Raw genomic sequence first — 19,787 nt, forward strand, 5'->3', positions numbered from 1 at the left:
AATTTATTACCAGTTCTAACATATACAGGCAAAACAGTTATCTTTAGTTAGGCAATATCATTTGAACAGCACAGATAGTACAGATTTACACTCTATTAATTAATTGATAATTAGGGCATTGTCATCATGATGGAAGACTTCAGTTATATCATACTCATTCTTTGCGATATCTAAAATCTTAAAATTTTGGTAGGCTTAAATTCAACTGGACCCCCCCCCCTCCCCAGCTCAGGTTTACTCTGAAATTGCAATTCCAGCCAAACTCCAAATAAGATGAGTCCTGATACTTTAAAATTTATTATTTAACTATTTGTTGTTAGTTTATTTTATTTATCTCATCAAAGAAAAATCAACCAATTCATACCCAACAAAAGAAAATCAGTATGTGCAACATTCTGTTCCAAACAAATATTGGCCTTTGGTTTTCATTTACTGCATACAGTGCTAAATAAAGTAGAAAATGTGCCTTCTTTGCAAAACATTGCAGAGCAAGAATTAAATGTGGTTCACTGTCTAGTAGGTGTTTAAAAGTGAAGCATGATCCAATGCTATCACAGATAATGAAATTTCTCTGGAAAAAAATCTCAGCCAGTTGGGTGAAAGGTTGATTTATGACATCCTTGCTTTTTCTTGAATATCGTGTTCATTCCATACTGCATGAGGAAAAGAAAATTTTTTGAAAACTAAAAGGGAGGATGTTCAGATAATAGGTTATTTCAGTACAGAGTTCAGCTCTTCAATGCCTAGATTTCAGACTTTGTAAATATTTTTAGTCGGAGACGTGAAAGTGTCAATTTAAAGTTTGTCAGCTGGCCAACTAAAGTAGGAAATATAGAACTGTTCTATTCTTTTTATTCAATGTACATACCCATTTTACCATTGAAATGCAAGCATGATAAGTGAAGAAAATTTACATAATCATGTTAATTTTTAGTGATGAATCAATATTTCATCTTAGTCATAAAGTGGAAATAGAGCATTTATATGTGCAGAGTAAAGAATTCACATGAAAAAATTCACTATGAATGGGTCTTTCTAAAATTAAAAAAATTTTTGCCCAAACTCCAATCAATTGTGTACCATATTTTTTCCAAGAAGAAATCGACATGCTATCTTGAGATGCTTCAGATTTAGTTCCTTCCAGAGCTGCAGGATGGGCTAGACAAGCAGAGCTGGATTAACCATTAAACAAAATAAGCTCACGTTTAGGGCATCAAGTAAAATGAGTACTACAAGCACATCCTTAGGAAGGGGGGGCACAAAAATTTTCCATTGCCAATTTTACCCTGGAAACTGTGGAGCAGTTCAACCAAGACTGAGGCAGAAGGAGCGTGAAAAGCAGGGGGTCTTTTAAGTGCTAAGGGCGTCTAAAAGTTTTAATCCAACCTTAATTAGAAGACATCATTTGGCAGCAAGATTGTGTACCCTTCTTTTTTAATAGGAAATTTGGGAATGATTGAATGAAATTTTTAAACATCGCTTGATTGCTCATCAGGTCCTAAATGATATAATTCTGTTCATGTACCCTTTTTAAGTTCATTTCACTTCACTGCTTACAACTGCTTTCTGTAGATATATGTAGAAGATTTGATTTATGATCTATTACTGCCTAAGAAATCACCTGACTTGAGATACAGGAATATTATGACTATTACATCATTTACCATATATTTCCATATGTAAGCCAATAATTTTAGGAAATTTTCTAAAGCTTGATTACAAGAGTCGACTTACATACAGATCCACTGATCTTGAAAAAAACACAGGTACTTTTCCATTAGCCAGGTGCAATTGCTAAATATCACACTTCTTTTACTTCTTCAATTTATATTTCTTATGTTTATGAAAAAACATTAAATGAATCATTCATTCTATGAAAAGTAGTTGTTTTATTTTTGAAATTGTTTCTAATGCAGGTTTGTTGCATTGTTGCCAAAATAAATATAAGTCTGATATTTGCGAAATTTGTGCCTAGCTTTCTCTACGGAGAAATGCCCAGCAACCATACTGTTAGAATTTCTGTTCCTGCTCATCTTTTAGACAAAAAATAAAATGGCACAGAAAATAAGATTAGCACAGCTACCATAGATCATATAGCATGGCTAACATAGACCATATAGCACAGATACCATAGATCATATATGAGACAACAAATTAATGTGGAAAATGTGCTTGTTATGGGTAGGGTTACGAGATATCAAATTATCATCATTGGCATTTTACTTTGATTTGATTGAAAACTATTCCACTTGTACCTGCTTGGCAATATTTTTGCCCTTATAGCAACATATTTGAACATTACAGGAATTTATTTTTCCTTTTGGGTTATATATAACTTTGAAATTTTGAATAAGTTATTTAAGGGGAAAAAAAAACAAATTCTTAGCTCATATGCAGATCATCTTATATTCAGAAATATATGGTATGTTAGCCAGATTGTCAAGAGTAGAACTTGAGCATTTGATTTATGAAAGTGCCCTCATTATAGAAAATTATAGAAGTGACATGAATGCTAATCTCGTTTACACGTCGGCTTACAGTCTGGTGAGAAAGTGATACTGTTTGAAATTTTCTTACCATTTCATCATCATTAAGTGCTTGAGCCATTTTTATGGCACATTTTTTAATGAATTCTCCATCCAAAAATGACTTCTTTGCCTTTACTATTTCTAAACAAATTTCAAACGATGCAGCTACAGATACTTCTTGAAATTTTGGTTTTTGATTAAAATAAATTGTTTGATGATCCAGCTGCTTTTTCATTTTTTTCTTGAGTGATATTTAAGTAATAAGCACAGAAAGAATCAGCATTCCATGAGTAAATTACTCATATGAAGCCATTTTAATTATTATTATGTACTTTAATATTTAGCTCTTTGACCTGTTCTTTTTATTACACATGTCATCTATATCAGCGCTGTCCAACTTATCATAGCCCGCAGGCCATATTTTCTTCACCAAACATTTCGGGGGCCAAGAAGGTTGATAAGGGAAAAGTCAGTTTATGGTAATTAAAAAAAAAAAAAAAATGCTTTATTTGTACATTGTGGCCGTAATTGTTTAGCAACAATATTTTTCATGTCCACATCAATATATGTTGTGGCAAGTCTAATTATATCTCCAAGAGTGGAATCTTTCAAACTGTTTCTATATTTTGACTTTATATATTTCATATCGGAGTATGCGTGCTTGCAGATATATGTACTTCCGAACATTGGTACAATTTGGAGTCAAAAATCTCTCAGTTTTGGATATTTCTCTTTATCTAAAAATATGAATATTTCTATTCCAGTTACTACACGAGATTTAAAAATGGGTCAGCCTGCAGGTCGCATAATTCTATTTGATATTTAAGATCAACGGAGTTGATATCAATGTTAATTGGATCACAAAATAAATCAATAAACGATTTAAGATCATCAAATTGAGAAAATCTTTTATTGAAATCTGTAATTAGCATATCCAGTTTTGGAAGAAATATTTTAAAATTTGCTTCTATGTTACATTCCTTCATTTCTTCTTAGATCTCTTTGCAAGATTCAAAATGAAATAAATTATTTTGCTCCAAATTAAACCTTAACAATTTTAATTTGTTTCTAAATCCAGTAACATATAAAGGCAACACACATTTTGATCTTGTCCTTGCAAGGATTTATTCAAAATAGTTTATAATGTCTGTTAGTAAAGCAAATGAATAAATAAAATTTTCATCAACTAAATTTGCTGTCAAATTTTCATCGACAGCAATTTCTGTGAAAAAAGATGAACTTCTTTTTGAAGTGTAAAAAATCTCCTCAAGCGCTTTTCAGCACTTAAGCAACAAACGTTACTATGTAAAAGCAGATCTCCATACTCAGTTTCCAATTCATCCAAAAATGCTTTAAATTTAAATTTTCGATGTGTAAGAGAACGATTTCCACCGTGAATTAAATTAGTAATTTTGCAAACCTTGTCCATTACGTCTTTTAGTTGTAGGGATAAACCACATAATGCCTCCTGATGAATAATACAGTGTAACATACGACATGTTATTCCTTCTTTTTGCAAAAGTCCCGCGAGCCCAATATTTTTGCCCGTCATAGCTCTAGCACTATCGGTTACAATCGCAGTGCACTTGTCAAATCCGCCATACTGCTGTACTGAACATTTTAATTGTTTGTAAATATCTTCACCTTTTGTTGTTCCGTGTAATGATTGTGATTTTAAAAGTTCTTCTGAATAATTATAATTTTCATTTACATTTCTTATGAAGATAAGCATTTGACTTGTATCGGAAATGTCTGTGCTTTCATCCAGTGCTACCGAAAAACAGCAGCAACTATTGATTAGGTTTTCTGATTTATTAGTGACATGCATGCTAATCTCGTTTACACGTCGGCTTACAGTGTGGTGAGAATGTGATACTGTTTGAAATTTTCTTACCATTTCGTTGTCATTAAATGCTTGAGCCATTTTTATGGCACATTATTTAATGAATTCTCCATCCAAAAATGGCTTCTTTGCCTTCCAAAATTAAACCTTAACAATTTTAACATTTCTAAACAAATTTCAAAACAAATTTCAAATATTTGAAAATTTCTAAACAAATTTCAAATGATGCAGCTACAGATACTTCTTGAAAATTTGGTTCTTGATTAAAATAAATCTTCTGATGATCCAGCTGCTTTTTAATTTTTTTCACTAGTGGTATTTTTATGTCTCGTGTGTATGAATGGTACTTTTTTCATGCATGGAGACATAATGGAGATTCAAGTTATATTCTTTACACACAGCTATGATTTGTAAACATTCCAAACACTGTGGTTTACCATTCTTGTTCAGAATAAATAAATAATCTATCTCCCAGTGATCTCAATTTTCGATATCTATTTTTCTTTTATTAGTAGCACTCATATTCAATAATTATTTTAATTAATAAATAAATATGAAATTTAGATATCAATATTATAACACAGTCACCCCTCAACAAATTCTAGACAAGACTGCACTCACACGATTGTATGAATCAACCAAATAGCACAGGATAGTGTGCACATCACATGTGACAACCATCGATAAACGACAACCAGCCACAAATATAATAAATGGTGCCAACGTTGAGCCAACCATCAGCAGAGGTTAAATGGATTGCTGCTGTATTCAGCCAGGTTACGTGAAGTTACGCAAACTAAATAGTATACTTACTTTAAATTCAAATTAGATTTAAATTTTCACATAGTAAAATAATTTTAAAATTAATAATAATAATTTAGTAACATAAATTTATTCATAGTAAAATGTACTCGTGGGCCGTAAAAATAATTTGGCGCGCCTTATACGGCCCGCCCTGATCTATATCGAGTGTGTATATAACAAACTTATTGCATAGGTAAAGTTATTGTAAAACTGAGTTCACCTTCATGACTTTTTCCGAGTGATTGTGATGTTAAAAAAGACAAAATTAAATTAAGGCTGGCAGTGATTATTTATTTTATTTAAAAATTATTAGTCTGACATAATCTTTTATGATAGAGATCTGAAATTCATAGGTAATAATATCAGTGGCATTTTATGATTAAAGTTTATGTATATTAAATTTGGTATTGTACTCTGCACACACACACAATATATATTACACAATATATATTTATCACAATATATATTTATCGGTTGTTGTTATATTTTAATGCTGTTTTATTAATATTTTTAATTTTCTGTTATAAAGGTATTAGTGAACTCGATAGGATATATGAGTCTTGCTATTTTGATGCCAGAATAATAGGAATTGAAAATATACCAGGATTAAAAATAGATCTTGACATTTGTCATGAAATTCTTGAAAAATTTAAAGTAATAATACTTTTCTTTTATTTTTTTAATCTTCAAGTAATTTTTACATAAGATATTTACAGTTATCTAAGTTGTAAATGTAAAGTAAATGAATAAAAGAAGTAAATAATAAAATAATAGCTTGTACTATTTTTATTTATGTATTAGACTTCAAGTTGGTTCCTAATGATATTCAGTGAACTTATGTTTAGTTTCATTTAAACTGGTAAAAATTTATTTTGTAATTCCTTCTATTCTCAATAGAAATGCATGTCTGAAGCTGGCAAATCAACACAGAAAGTTGAATTACACATTACACATAGTGGTGTAAATATTGAGGATATAGTTTACAAGGTAATTTAAAATCATATGTATTAGAAGCAAAATTTACTAAATCTTTTATTTTTGCAGCATTATTGCTTTTGTATCAGTCATTTTATTTTATTTTCAGGCATTACTTGCAATAGTTATAGAAAAACCTACTTTTCGATTCATGAATTTAATACATTACTGAAGGCCTTTCATCATCCAAAATATACATAAGTAAAAACAGGTTTTCCCATAAAAAATATTGTAAAATGGATTAATCCATTCCTGGATCATGGATAAAACAAATGTTCATAAATTTAAAATCACCACAGATATTTGGAAGTGTATTTTGAGGGCAAACTCATGACACAAGAATAAAGGGAATTATCAAATCTAAGGGAAAAAGAAAATTAAACAGATAAAAGAAACAAAAATTTAATTTAATTCTCTGTACCTGCTTTAGTTTAGCTAGTTTATATTAGTTTTTTTTTTTTTTTTCTTTTCAACTAAAAGAAATTCATTCAAACATCCGAAGGGGACAAAATGCAATCATACACAAATTATTGTGGATTTTTTAGGGAGGGTTAATTTCCCTTGAGATATCGATCCTCCTCCAGGAAATCAGCAATAATTTACATGCTTTTTTGTGCATGTACTCTTTTAACTTATTTTCATGTATTTTTTCTTCTTTAAAATGTACATTTTTCATGCCTACCATTGCAAATTTAAAATGTATTTTAAGTTCATTGCAAGTTTTTAATATTTTAACACAGTCTTCTTAAGTATTAATATTTCTGCATTTCAATTTGAAATGGTTTTTCTTTTCTAGGAGATAATCTTAACTAAAAAATTAATAATTTATTTATACATGTGATGGTTGCCAATAGATTATTGGGAAGAATGACGATAGACATTGAAGCATGTATGAAAGAAGAAATTTGGAAGTCTTATAGATGCAATAAGATGCACTTGTAACAGATCTAAATCATATTTCTTTTAATGTAGTTACACATTCCTTAGCCACCAAAAATTGTGCAGTAAATAGCATCATTGTGCAGTAAAAACAGTAAATAGCATCTTAGTGGGAACAGCGTCAGAAGCAAAAGATTTCAGTTTAAGTTTCGAATTAGCCATGTCATCATCAAGTAAGAGTCATGATAGGATTAATCTAGAAATGATGCAGTCTAGAAAAAGTTATTACTATTTTTAGAATAGAGAGAGGAAAATACTTAGATTAAAATGAGGAATTAATTGGCTATTGCTAATTTAAATTATAATTTTTAGATATTTATTTTTTATCTTAGCTACTATTTGTATCTAAATTTAAAACATCAGAAATGATTTACAGTAAAAAAGTATTTGTGACAGAAAATTTGATGATTGAAATACAGTCAAAAGTCGTTAATTCGGACACCCATAATCCGGAATGATCTATAATCCGGATCTCAAAGCTAAAATCTTTCTGCGCATGCGCCGCATTGACGCTTGCGCATAGGCGTTTTACTCGTGCGCCCAAGACATTTACGACTGCGCATATGCGTCTGCGCAAGTGCAGAATACGATTTCGCGTGCGCGTTTAATATATAACGGACGGTATAAGCTAAAATTATCTAATTATCTATTTCAGTTAATGTCGATGATTGCGTTGTTCCTTAATCTTCGAATTGGATCCGGCTTATTATTTTTTGCAGACTGTAAGAGCAATTTTCTAAAAGTAAGCTTGAACTTTTGATTATGTCAAATAGAATTTCCGATGCTGGAGCTTCCAAAGGATCTAGAAAACGAAAGTATGTTTCGATGTCCATCAAACAAAAAACGAATTGCTACAAAAAATGGATAAAGGCATATTCTTTGTTTATCTAACCGTTCCGAAATCTGTTTATCAATTTCACGCTGCAAAGCGCGGGGGGGGGGGAAGACGTCCCGGCGCGCAATGAACTGGAAGTTGATTTGTCAACACTATCGTTATCTTCAGAGCAGATGTTTTTATTTTATTCGGCTTATAATTCCTTACTAAATGTAGTATTTAATTTCGATGTACTCCGTCTTTGATATGATTTAAATCAAATTCCTCGTCATTATAAATACCACGAATACAAATCGAATAGTTTTCTGGTTGCAATTTTCTAATTTCGGCTATGCGTAAGGTATGCTTTACGCATCCGCGCGTTGAAAGAAATGTTTAATAAAGTAAACAAATAAATATTAGGCTTCTTTTTTGGTAAATTTTGATACCCTTTAGATCATAATTGCTCATTATTTTATAAATTACGGTTTCATATTTTTAATTTTATAATTTCTGAATGCCATCTTACCAGATTTAAACTGATGATCTATAATCCGGAAAAATCGATAATCCGGAATCGCTGAAGTCCCGACGAGTCCGGATTAAAGACTTTTGACTGTATTTTTTTTATCTTGTTTAAAATTTCATGCTTATCATATTTTCTATTTAGAAGCTATTATATCATCATCCACTTCGCAAGATATCTCATGTAATTCAAGACTTTTCAGATTCTCATATCTTTGGTTATGTTTGTGGAGATTCTTATGAAGGATATGACTTTTTCGGATTTAAAGCTGATAAAAAAGTGAGTAATTTATCCAGTTTTGCCATTTAGATTGCATGCATAGTTAAGACTTAAAGTTTTGTTAGGTATTAACTATTTTGTGATTCTTCTTGAATTATCATGAATAAATAAATACTTACAAACAGTTAATCATTCATATATTGCATGCATTTTTAAATATTATTTTCTCCTGCTTTTAAATGAATGCACTGTAATAATATGTTAAAAAAATAGTAAATTTGAATGCAATGTAATGTAAAAATTTTTGTTTAAGTTGTAATTGATTTACATGTATGCATTTATTTTAGTCTCCACAACTTTTGGCCATCTTAAGAAATATATTTCATACTGAACTTTTGAGAAAAGAAAAGAAACAATTAGATGTGCAGGTATTAAAGCTTTTAGTTATTTTTAAACACTCTATTCTTCCTTATATATTTTAAATTATGCTAGTTATTAAAGATGACATTTGAAAAAATTGTCTATATATTTGTAATTTTCATTATATTTATTTTTTCCTATGTGTTCTTATGTTAATTAAATTTGCATTGCTGAAAAAATACACATAATTTTAGAAAATTCTGTAGGGTATCAATAAATGAAATTCTGTAAGGTTCAAAGTTTGCTTTTCTGCACTGTTTAATTAAATCTAAGTTAATTCTTATGAATGTGGAGTAGTATTTCTATAGTGTAATTTATAAGTTATATACTATAGTTATGTAGTATGGTAGGTTATATGTTGTATAGTATAATACGAGGGCCATCCAGGAAGTAGATTACGTTTCCGTCTGTGTCCGCTAGGGGCGGGGCTAGCGTGGCCATCTTGGGGTCAGAGCGTTGCGCAGCTCAGTCTGCATCTAGCCGTGCTAGTGAGAGGTTCGTGCTGTGCTCCGTTCAGATACTGTGACGGTTTGAAATGTCTGCGTTAATTGAAAATCCCGCGAGCTGCGCTCAGTAATAAGGTTTCTGACTGCAAAAAACTGTAAACCGATAGAAATCTATCGGCAGCTTCGTGAAGTGTATGGGGACAACATTCTCACTGAAGGTGGAGTGCGTCAGTGGGTCATAAGATTTCAAAATGGCCGAACCAATGTTCACGACGAAGATCGAAGTGGGAGACCCAGCATAGTGACCGCCGAACTTCTCGAAAAAGTCGATGCTAAAGTCCGTGAAAATCGAAATTTCACAATAACGGAACTTTCTTTGAGTTTTCCACAAATTTCGCGAAGTTTGTTGCACGAAATCATCAGCGAAAAGCTTGGTTACCACAAGTTTTGTGCAAGATGGAAGGCAAGAAGAGGTAACGAAGTGGTTGAAGGCGCAGGCGGCCGAATTTTTCGACGAAGGAATTTCCAAGCTCGTACATCGCTACGATAAATGCCTTAATTTGTATGGTGACTATGTAGAAAAGTAGTATTTGAGTGTGGCTTTCATCTGTATATAATAAAATTTGTTTCCTATACTTTGTTTATTTTTTTATTCCAAAACGTAATCTACTTTCTGGATAGCCCTCGTAAGTAAAAGATGGATATATTCTGTCCTTTGGCCGTTAGACCTCAAACCAAATTAGTAGATGGTCTTTTCATTTGTAAATACCTGCAAATATGACACTCTGATTTATTTAGAAGTTTATAAATTAAATAAAAGAGTACACATTTTGCAGTTATTTTGCAGTTTTGCAGTTATTATTTTCATAAAATGTATGCAATCAAACATACATAATAATAACTGGATATCAGATTAAGGGAAAAGTTTCCATTATTGGACTTTTGGCAAAGAGCAGTTATCAGAATAACAGAAAATGCATTCAGACAATTTGTTTAAAATTTTGTTTGAATGATTTATAAAAGCCAACTAATTAAAAAAGATGTGAAAATTACACTCACTCTAATTTTTCATACAGCAATCCCCTACTTATTTAAATTCACAATTATATAAGTATGCAGAAGCTTTATTGAAACAAAGCTGACAAGCTACCAATCGACTGAAAGATGTGAAAAGCAGGGACTCGTTGTAAATGATCTGTAAACTTTTTCCAAATTGTACTTCTTGCATTTAAGCAATATTCGTGCAGCCAATAAACTCAATATTAGTCACTTATCATCATTAATATTTTTTGTTTATTTATCCTTAAAATGGATTTGAAATGCAAACCCATATGCATTGGTAATAAATCTGAAAGACAAGGTATGCAATAGTTTTGAAGAAAATTTTGAAATAACTCTTATGAATAAAGATGGGAAAATTATATGAACAGTAGCTGACAATATAAATTGACATATTTTAACATGAATAGAATAGTGAAAGACAAGAGTTTGCATAGTTGAAAGTATGCAAGGTGTGATAATAATAAAGAGCACCATCATTACGAAGAAGAGGCTGGGCCCATTTTTAAAGATGGAAACACTGTCATATTGCTGATTTGAGTATCTTACACAGAAGCAGATACTAAGAAAAGACTAGGTCATTACATAAAGGTTTGCATGAAAAAAATATTATTATAGACACCGAGAGTGCATTTAAAGCTAGCACTGGAGAGTTCGAACAATCCAAGTATACAACCCTTTGCAGCATCAAAGGTGATGCAGTACCTTATTTATACCCTTGCAACCTATGAATGTAGACACTACTGCAAATTTCAAAGCTTAGAATTTGCAGTATGTGTTTCCCCAAGCAATCAAGGCCACTAATACTGGTGAAGAACTCATTCTACAGTCAAAAGTCGTTAATCCGGACTCGTCGGGACTTCGGCGATTCCGGATTATCGATTTTTCCGGATTATAGATCATCAGTTTAAATCTGGTAAGATGGCATGCAGAAATTATAAAATTAAAAATATGAAACCATAATTTATGAAATAAAGAACAATAATGATCTAAAGGGCATCAAAATTTGCAAAAAAAAAAAAAAAAAAAGCTTAATATTTATTTGTTTACTTTACTTTCTTCGCTATCGGAAGCGAATTATAATGACGAGGAATTTGATTTAAATAATATCAAAGATGGAGTACATCGAGATGAAATACTACATTTAGTAAGGAATTATAAGCCAAATAAGATAAAAACATCTGCCCTGAAGATAAGGATAGTGCTGACAGATCAACTTCCAATTCATTGTGCCCCGCGGCGTCCCCCCCGCCGCAGAGCAGCGTGAAATTGATAAACAGATTTCGGAATGGTTAGATAAACAAAGGATATGCCTTTATCCATTTTTTGCAGCAATTCCACTTTTTGTTTAATGGACTTAGAAACATACTTTCGTTTTGTAGATCCTTTACATATTCGTAAATATATATCGGAAATTCTATTTGACATAATCGAAAGTTCAAGCTTACTTTTATAAAATTGGGCTAACAGTCTGCAAAAAATAATAAGCCAGATCCAATTAGAAGATTAAGGAACAATGCAATCTGCAACATTAGCTGAATTAGATAATTTTAGCTTAGCTTATACCGTCCGCTATACATTAAACGTGCATGCGTAAACATATTTTGGGCATGCGCACACGCATATTCGCAGCCGTAAAGGTCTTACGCGCATGTGTCAATGCGACGCATGCACAGAAAGTTTGTAGCTTTGAGGTCCGGATTATAAATCATTCCGGATTATGGGTGTCCGAATTAACGACTTTTGACTGTACTTGATTTTTGAAAAAATTGTAATATCCTTTACCATTATCAAAAGCAGTGCAGGGACATGAAATAAAATCAAGTGGACAACAATGAATGCTGTATGAAAGAAACTGCCCCCAAACAGCACAAAACCAGTGATGACTCATACTGTTATTGAACTGACCCAAGAATAACAGCAAGTGATGGTGATGTGTGTACAACTGGCAGAGCAGTAAGAGCTGGAAGGGATAACATTGATGTTAACAAGCTGCTTTTGAGTCACAATGAAGAACATACTAATTATGACTTATTTAGTTTGAGTCAATCTAAAGTTTTTAAGAGAATGCTATACACTGATTGAATTATCAGCTCCAGAGATTAAGAAATTTAAAATAAAGAGACCAGCTGAGGTTTTTACCCAAATAGATATGATGCTAGCAAAATTAGAATTGATGAATTTGAGCACCAAGCAGTTTGAGAATCTTTGCAATCTCATACGTCTAGTTGCGTGGTTATCTGTGATGACAGAAAGCATATGATTACAGAATTTACTGTAGATATGTTGAGATGCTGCTCACAAAGACAACTCAAATGACCCTGAATACCCTCAGTCATTAATATTGAGAGGAACAGATATTACCAGATAACAACATTTTTTCCTACAATCATCCACTTCTTGTGTTGATTCTCCCACTGCAGAGCCAAATTAGCTGCTGTAAGATACATTTTGTTTGAAAATTGCTATTTAAGTTTGTTTTTATATTCTTTTATATATTTTTTTCTGAGTAAATAACTGCTGCAGAATATTTCATTTACAAAATAATATTGTTTAATATATACTCATAATAAATATTGCAGTTTTTATGAAATTACGTTTAAATGATTTACAAATTTGACTTGTATTAAATTCAAGTTTTGTGAAAGTACATAGAATGTATTTGTTACTTAATTCAAAGTTACTGTAATTAACAAAATGAAATGTCAATTTCAATAGAAATGTTTATTAAATTGTGGAAAGCTTGTGAGGCATTTGTATCTAATGATTTTCATGAAACTGATTTCATTTTCCATTTTTCCTCAGCTTTGAACTTTAAAATCTTGCACAAAACTATTGTTTTGGATTTTGAATTCATTTAGCTATTTTTAGTAGAATTTGTAATCAGAATTGTTTTATATTTCCATGAGATGCAGTACAAGATTTATTTGAAGAGAAAGCTACGCCGGAAAAATTAAAATACGGGAGCATACGCATTTAACATTTTAATAAACGAATATTTCGTAATTGTACTCTTTTGCTATCCACAAAAATCAAGAAAATACCAGAATATTCTTGTGTGGGATTAAACAGCATATACAAGCTGGAGGAAAACATCTCAATTCAGTTGTTTAGCAGTTGCTTGCTTAGTTTTTGTGGCTTATTGTAGAAAATTCGCAGTGAGATCGGATTAGCTTTCTCTGTTTTGAATTGAATTCTGTTAAACGTTTTAGTAGTTTAATATAACTGCTGTGAGATATTATATAAATATCTCAGAGGAAATTTCAGCATTTTGTTTTATTTTTTGTGATAAGAATAAATTTTATTCGCTTTTCATTGAACTTATGTATTCAATTTATTATGAACCTGTATGCATGCAACAGCATGTGTAAAGTTAAAATAAGTTCCTTAAAATTTTATCTTTTTTAACACACATGCATGTACACACTTTATGAAACATACAATCAAGCAGGATATATATATATATATATATAGTTTAAAATTACTACATAAATCATGCAGTCAGTTTGAATGATTGGATCAAAACTAAAAATCCTTTTGTAAGGTACATTTCCTCTTCCTCTTGCTGCTGCTTCTCCTCCTGCTGTTGCTTCTCCCTCTCCTCTTGCTCCTCCCTCTTCTGCTCCTCCTCCTCTTGCTCCTCCCTCTTCTGCTCCTCCTCCTCTTGCTCCTCCCTCTTCTGCTACTCCTCCTCCTGCCCCTCCTTTTCCTGCTACTGCTCCTCCTCCTGCTGCTCCTCCTGTTCCAACTTCTATTGCTACTGCTCCTCCTGCTGCTCCTTCTCTTGCTGTTTCTGCTGCTCCTGCTTCTGTTGATGCTCCACCTCCTCCTGCTGTTGCTCCTTCTCCACCTGCAGCTGCTGCCATCGTAGTTTTGAAAAAATTGTCCAATAAGTGGCTGTGAAAAAATTATGGATATAAATGGAAATTTGTTTGTACGGAGAAAAAACAAAGGCGGTAGGGCTCTTATGCAGTGCTGGATGTTTGGCATATTATACCAAGAACTAGTGAATTCTTTCTCACTAACAGCATGCATAAAGAGACAACCACAATCAGGCTCAAATCATTGACGCTGTACGAGAGGGATTGATGCTTTATTCAGCTTGTTGGCAAGCATAAGCAGATAAAACATAAGCAGATTAGAGATATAATATACAGAGGCATATAAAGCAGATTAGAACATACATTTTATTTTGTTGATTCAACAACAGTTGCTCATTCATAAAATATTGGCAGAGTGAAGTGCTGCACTAAGTAGTGAAATAAGCATCAATAAGGCATGATTTGTCATCACCATGAGTCTTATCTTATTTTATAGATTTGATGAGGTGAAAATTTTTGGGTCCAGAAAATACTTCTGATACCATATTAAAAGCAACTGCAAAAGCTTTGCAAACCACAAAAGTGTATATGAGAAGCAAACAGGAACTTGATGATAATCTGGGCATAAACTCGAAGACGTAGGCTGTAATAATAATAATAATAAAAAAAAAAAAAAGACGTGGGCTGTAATAATATCGATGTGCTTTACATAGATATGTAATTGTGTGATTTGAACTTTTTTAATGCAGTGACAATTTTTAAGTTGTTAAATTCTTTAACATTGACTGCATAAGTTTAATCATTATTGAAATAGTATTTCCTTACTTAATATTCTCTTTTTATTTCTTCTATTTTAAGGTAAATATTTAAAAATATTTGAAATCTATCTTGATTAATAAAGCTTTTAAAATCAATTCTTTTAAATTTTTACTTTGCCCTTTTAGTAATTTAATAATGATTTTTGATGATTTAAAAATTTTATGAGAGGTGGGAAATTCATTTAAACTGATTTAGTTTTATAATTTCATTTAAAAATTGTAAACATTCAAAACTGAATTTATGAAATTAAAAAAAAATTGCATTTTTTAAGATGATGTTATTAAACTTTATTGCAAAATATGTTTTTATCATCTATATCTTTAATTAGGCTTCGAAGGTTTCCCTTAAATTAATGAACTTTTTGGACTTGGCTCGAAATTTAAAAGCAAAAGAGCAAGAAATTCCAGCAATTTTGAAAAAGCGGATAAAACTAGTTGAAGATATTCGCTGGTGGCTTGAAGGTTGTTCTGATGATATAATGCCATCTGTTGATGAAGATGAGGTAGCGTATAATAATATTAATATATAATCTATATCATTTATTAGAATTTTCTGTAAATTATTTTATATTTTGAGATATTTTTCTTGGAATAACAACTCTTGTACATCTTATCTTTATTTTATTATCTATCTATCTACATTTAAATATCTCATAACATTTTACTACTTTTTTTTAATCTAACCAAAAGTTCATTTAGCATTATTGTGTTTGCCAGTTTTTAACCCTTTTGTGACAAGTGCCTCAGTCACTAAACTGCTGTCTTGGAACGGCATGCTAACGGGATGTACTGTTTTGTTGGGAGTGACAATTTGTGCTTCTAAGCCTAACTTTGGGAAACAATTCACATAAATTAAATTTATGGTTGAATTGTTCCAATTTTTGGTACATTATTAGAGGAACACTTAGATATAGTTCGACCGTCTATAGCGCAACCCTGGTTGGCATTCTGCCAAAACACAGACTCTTCCAAAAGGGGCGGTATTACTTGCTGCAACGTGAAAGGTCTTCTCTTCCCTGGAAAGAGCTATGCTGGAGGGAAAGAAAGTCCCCATCTTTCCACTCTGTTTTGAGAATAATTCGGTCTGAATGGCGCATGCGTGTTTGCGCTCATGGTCGTGGATGAGGCGATTGAACTATAGTTGCTGGAATTAATTTGAGAGTTTTATCATTATATTTTCTTTGCAATTTAAAGTATAAAAAAAATGTTTTGTTAAATGTTACACAAAATATTCACCTCAACGTTAGCCAAACTGTAACAGGAAGGAGTGAAACCTCTAAAATAATAGGAAAAATGTCCCCATATTCTCAAAAATAAAAATTAATGTATTCAGAAGCGTTGAGAAAATCCCCATGGGACCACAGTTAACTCCCATCTGGTGACCACAGTTAACAACAAGCACTATTTATTTGCATTACTCAGTCCAAGATTTTCACTTTGATTCCAAAACAAAATACCAAAAATAAAAAATACTGCGATGGAATGAAATTCAACTTTCTTTAGTCTCGATAAATTCCCCCCCCCCTAAATGATATAGAGCTACATCTAATGGCAAAAAAAAAAAAAAAAAAAAAAAAAGGTACTAATTAAACATTCTATCTAAATATTTATATGTGGTACATCTGTCTTGAGAGTTCGTTTAAACAGCAATTCATATATGACACATCTGGCTCTGTGATACAGTAAGAGCCAATGCATATATGACACAGCTGTCCCAAAGGGGTTAAGGTATCCAATTATGTTTGGCATCTAAATTTTGGAAAATAGTACAAATAAATCTATTATAGGTGTTATGTCACAGAATACTTCTTAAAATAACAGAAAGATGTGGCAAACATACCAAAGCATAATTTTGGATTTTCTCTTACATTTTGGGTTAAAAATATGTTAAATTTTGGGATTGCTAGAAATGTTCCAGCAAAAATACTTATCATTATTTTACTTCCTAATACTGTATATAATTTATATTTGTCTCTTTGTATAATTACTGTATATAATGTTCCTAATACTGTATATAATTTATATTTGTCTCTTATGTCTATTAAAGTATAAGGAATTAAATGGACTAAAATCTAAGAGAGAAGGAAAAACCGCTATTAATCCTCTGATTGCTCAATTTGTGGACCAAAATCACTTTTTTTTTTTTTTTTTTTTTTAAATCTATATATATTAAAGAATTGAAAAATACCCTTTTTTTACCTAGAAAATATTTTTATATAGATTTTTATCATGAGAAACTAAGTTGCCAGAAAAATCAATTTCGAATGTAATCACCAAAAAAAAATCTTTTTTTAAAATAAATTTCAGTTGAATTATGGTTAATTTTTATTTATTGCATAATATAAAAAAGTAAAATGTAGAAAATTTAAGAAAATATAAAGCGCTGAGGGAAAAATACCTTAGAAATGCAGTTTGGTATGATAGAGTTTAAAACAGGCTTTAAGGCAAAGTCCAACTTCACAGTCTTTGCACCAGATTCAATAAATCTAATTAATAATCAGTCTAATTATTAATCTAATCAATAAATCTAATTAATAATTCAATAATTTAATAAAATGATCAAGATAATCACTGAACATTTTCTAGCAGCCATTTCTGTAAGAAAAAAGCGGCACTACTAACGATATCTGTTGGCCAAAATGTAAACTAAACACCTAATACTGTATATAATTTATTTCAATGGTTAAACAGGGAACAAACGGGATGCGCTTCTCAATAAAGGAAGAAAAACATATGCCTGTTTGAGTACATGCGCTATTTTTTGAGAAATTTCTCTTTTCATTTACAAAATTGTCTTAAAAAATTTATATATGTACATAAACTTTTAGTTCACTTCATTCACAATATTTCATTGAGTATTTGTGGAATGTTTTATAAAATTACTGTAGTAATATTTTTGGTTAAAGTTTTTTTGTAACTGAAAAGTTGAAAAAAATCAAGTTTTTATATTTAATGTAATACACTAACATCTAATGATTTTAACAGAAAAAAGAAATTGTTGCCAAGTATAAAAATTAAATTGCAAAGCTAATCCCGTTCCTGAGCACTAAATAACAAATAGAAAGGTTCAGAATCATCTTTTGAACATCACCAAAAGTATTTAGGTCTTACAAAAATAAATGACACAAATGCTGCCACAGAGCAGAATACAGTATATTAACAAAAGACTGAACTGTACATCAGTTAGAAATAATCCCTGCCCATGTCAATACGCTCTGTCATCTGGCTCGGAGGTCCTGAAGGGCTTTGGTAAACCGTGGGGGTGTTGGTGCACCACCTATGGACAACTGCATGCAATTCAGCAGAAGATTCAATATGTTGGCCCCTGACTGCGTCCTTCATCTTGTTAGGGAAGGCGTAGTTCGAGGTCCACCCATTTTGCACACATATTTGTCATCTCCAAATCACCATGCATAATCGCCTGCAATGTTCCTTGCACAAGCCCTGTCTCTTCCCGCGCCTTGTTGAATGTTATGTGCCTGTTCACCATGATCAAATCCGATGCAGCTGCCACATTTGCTGCTGTATGCGATGTTGCTGGTCGTCCTGATATTGCTAGCTGCTGACATCTTTGGCTGCAGTCTCCACTCCACTGCTGAACTTGGCCAACCAATGGGATATGGTACGCCTTGAGGGTGCTTTGTTCCCACACACCAACACCATATGACAATGGATCTCACTACCCTGTATCCCTTCCTTTCACAGGAACCACGCTGTCCAACGCTGACCGTGATACCTTCCATCATTGCTGTCCATGCTCTCAATGACGACGGTGAAAGGGACGTGTGCTGACTTAGTATACCGTTATCTTGTGGGCCAGCTCCATCTATGCATTCTAAATAGCTTATGCCCCCCTGTGTCTATTTCACTTATTTTGCTTTGACATAGTGTAATAGTTTGGTTGAGAGTCATTTCTGTACGACCCCTATATTCAAAATAAAAAAATTCTTAGTTTAAAGTTATTTAGCGTAGTCTGTGTACCTTTAGACGTCAGCTTCCATGTTTTTAAACAGAAGCATCCATTTCATGGCATAGAGCAAGAACAGCTATAATTCTACTTCTATTGACTACTTCTATTGGAGGAACAAAAAAGGAAAAAAAAGTAGTTTTGCGAAGCTTTAACGTATAAGCTTTAAAATAAGGTAATAAAAACAAAAAAAAACCTTTTGGAAAATTTCATCAAAATTGGTGATTGGAATGTAGTTGGATACCTAATGCATTTTTTTAAGAACAATTTTGAGAAACTACTAAATTCTTGAAATTTTCAGTCTTAGTAAGTTTATATTTCTCAGTCATTATTAAAAAAATTAATTCTGTTAAAATTATATGCTGTTCCTTAACATGACTTAAATATATTAGGTATATTTGATACATATTTGTATTTAGTGCTTGTATTTTACAACTCAAGATATGTTTCAGCTGATAGCCTGTGTCTGACTGCCACTCTTTTGCAGCCCTGATATGAAGAATGATTATGATGATCATGAATTCTAATGATTTGCTTTATATTTATTAGATACATAACTGGTATTGTAATAAATTAGAAGTTTCTGAGCAAATGAATTTATTTAAAAA

At 31.7% G+C, this 19,787-nt stretch overlaps 1 protein-coding gene across 1 annotated transcript in view; it reads left to right on the plus strand.

The window, feature by feature from the left end:
- Window positions 1-19,787, plus strand: part of LOC118192777 (uncharacterized) — a 152,918-nt gene that overhangs the window by 40,047 nt on the left and 93,084 nt on the right. The window contains exons 7-11 of the mRNA XM_085806914.1: window positions 5,705-5,829; window positions 6,073-6,162; window positions 8,574-8,708; window positions 8,996-9,076; window positions 15,542-15,715. Of these exons, the coding sequence (XP_085663040.1) occupies window positions 5,705-5,829; window positions 6,073-6,162; window positions 8,574-8,708; window positions 8,996-9,076; window positions 15,542-15,715 (605 nt within the window). The remainder of the gene's footprint in view (window positions 1-5,704; window positions 5,830-6,072; window positions 6,163-8,573; window positions 8,709-8,995; window positions 9,077-15,541; window positions 15,716-19,787) is intronic.

Source organism: Stegodyphus dumicola, chromosome 12 (genome assembly GCF_044657685.1).
Source record: "Stegodyphus dumicola isolate Sdum_Otavi_A_Nest chromosome 12, ASM4465768v1".
Lineage (NCBI taxonomy): Eukaryota > Metazoa > Arthropoda > Arachnida > Araneae > Eresidae > Stegodyphus > Stegodyphus dumicola.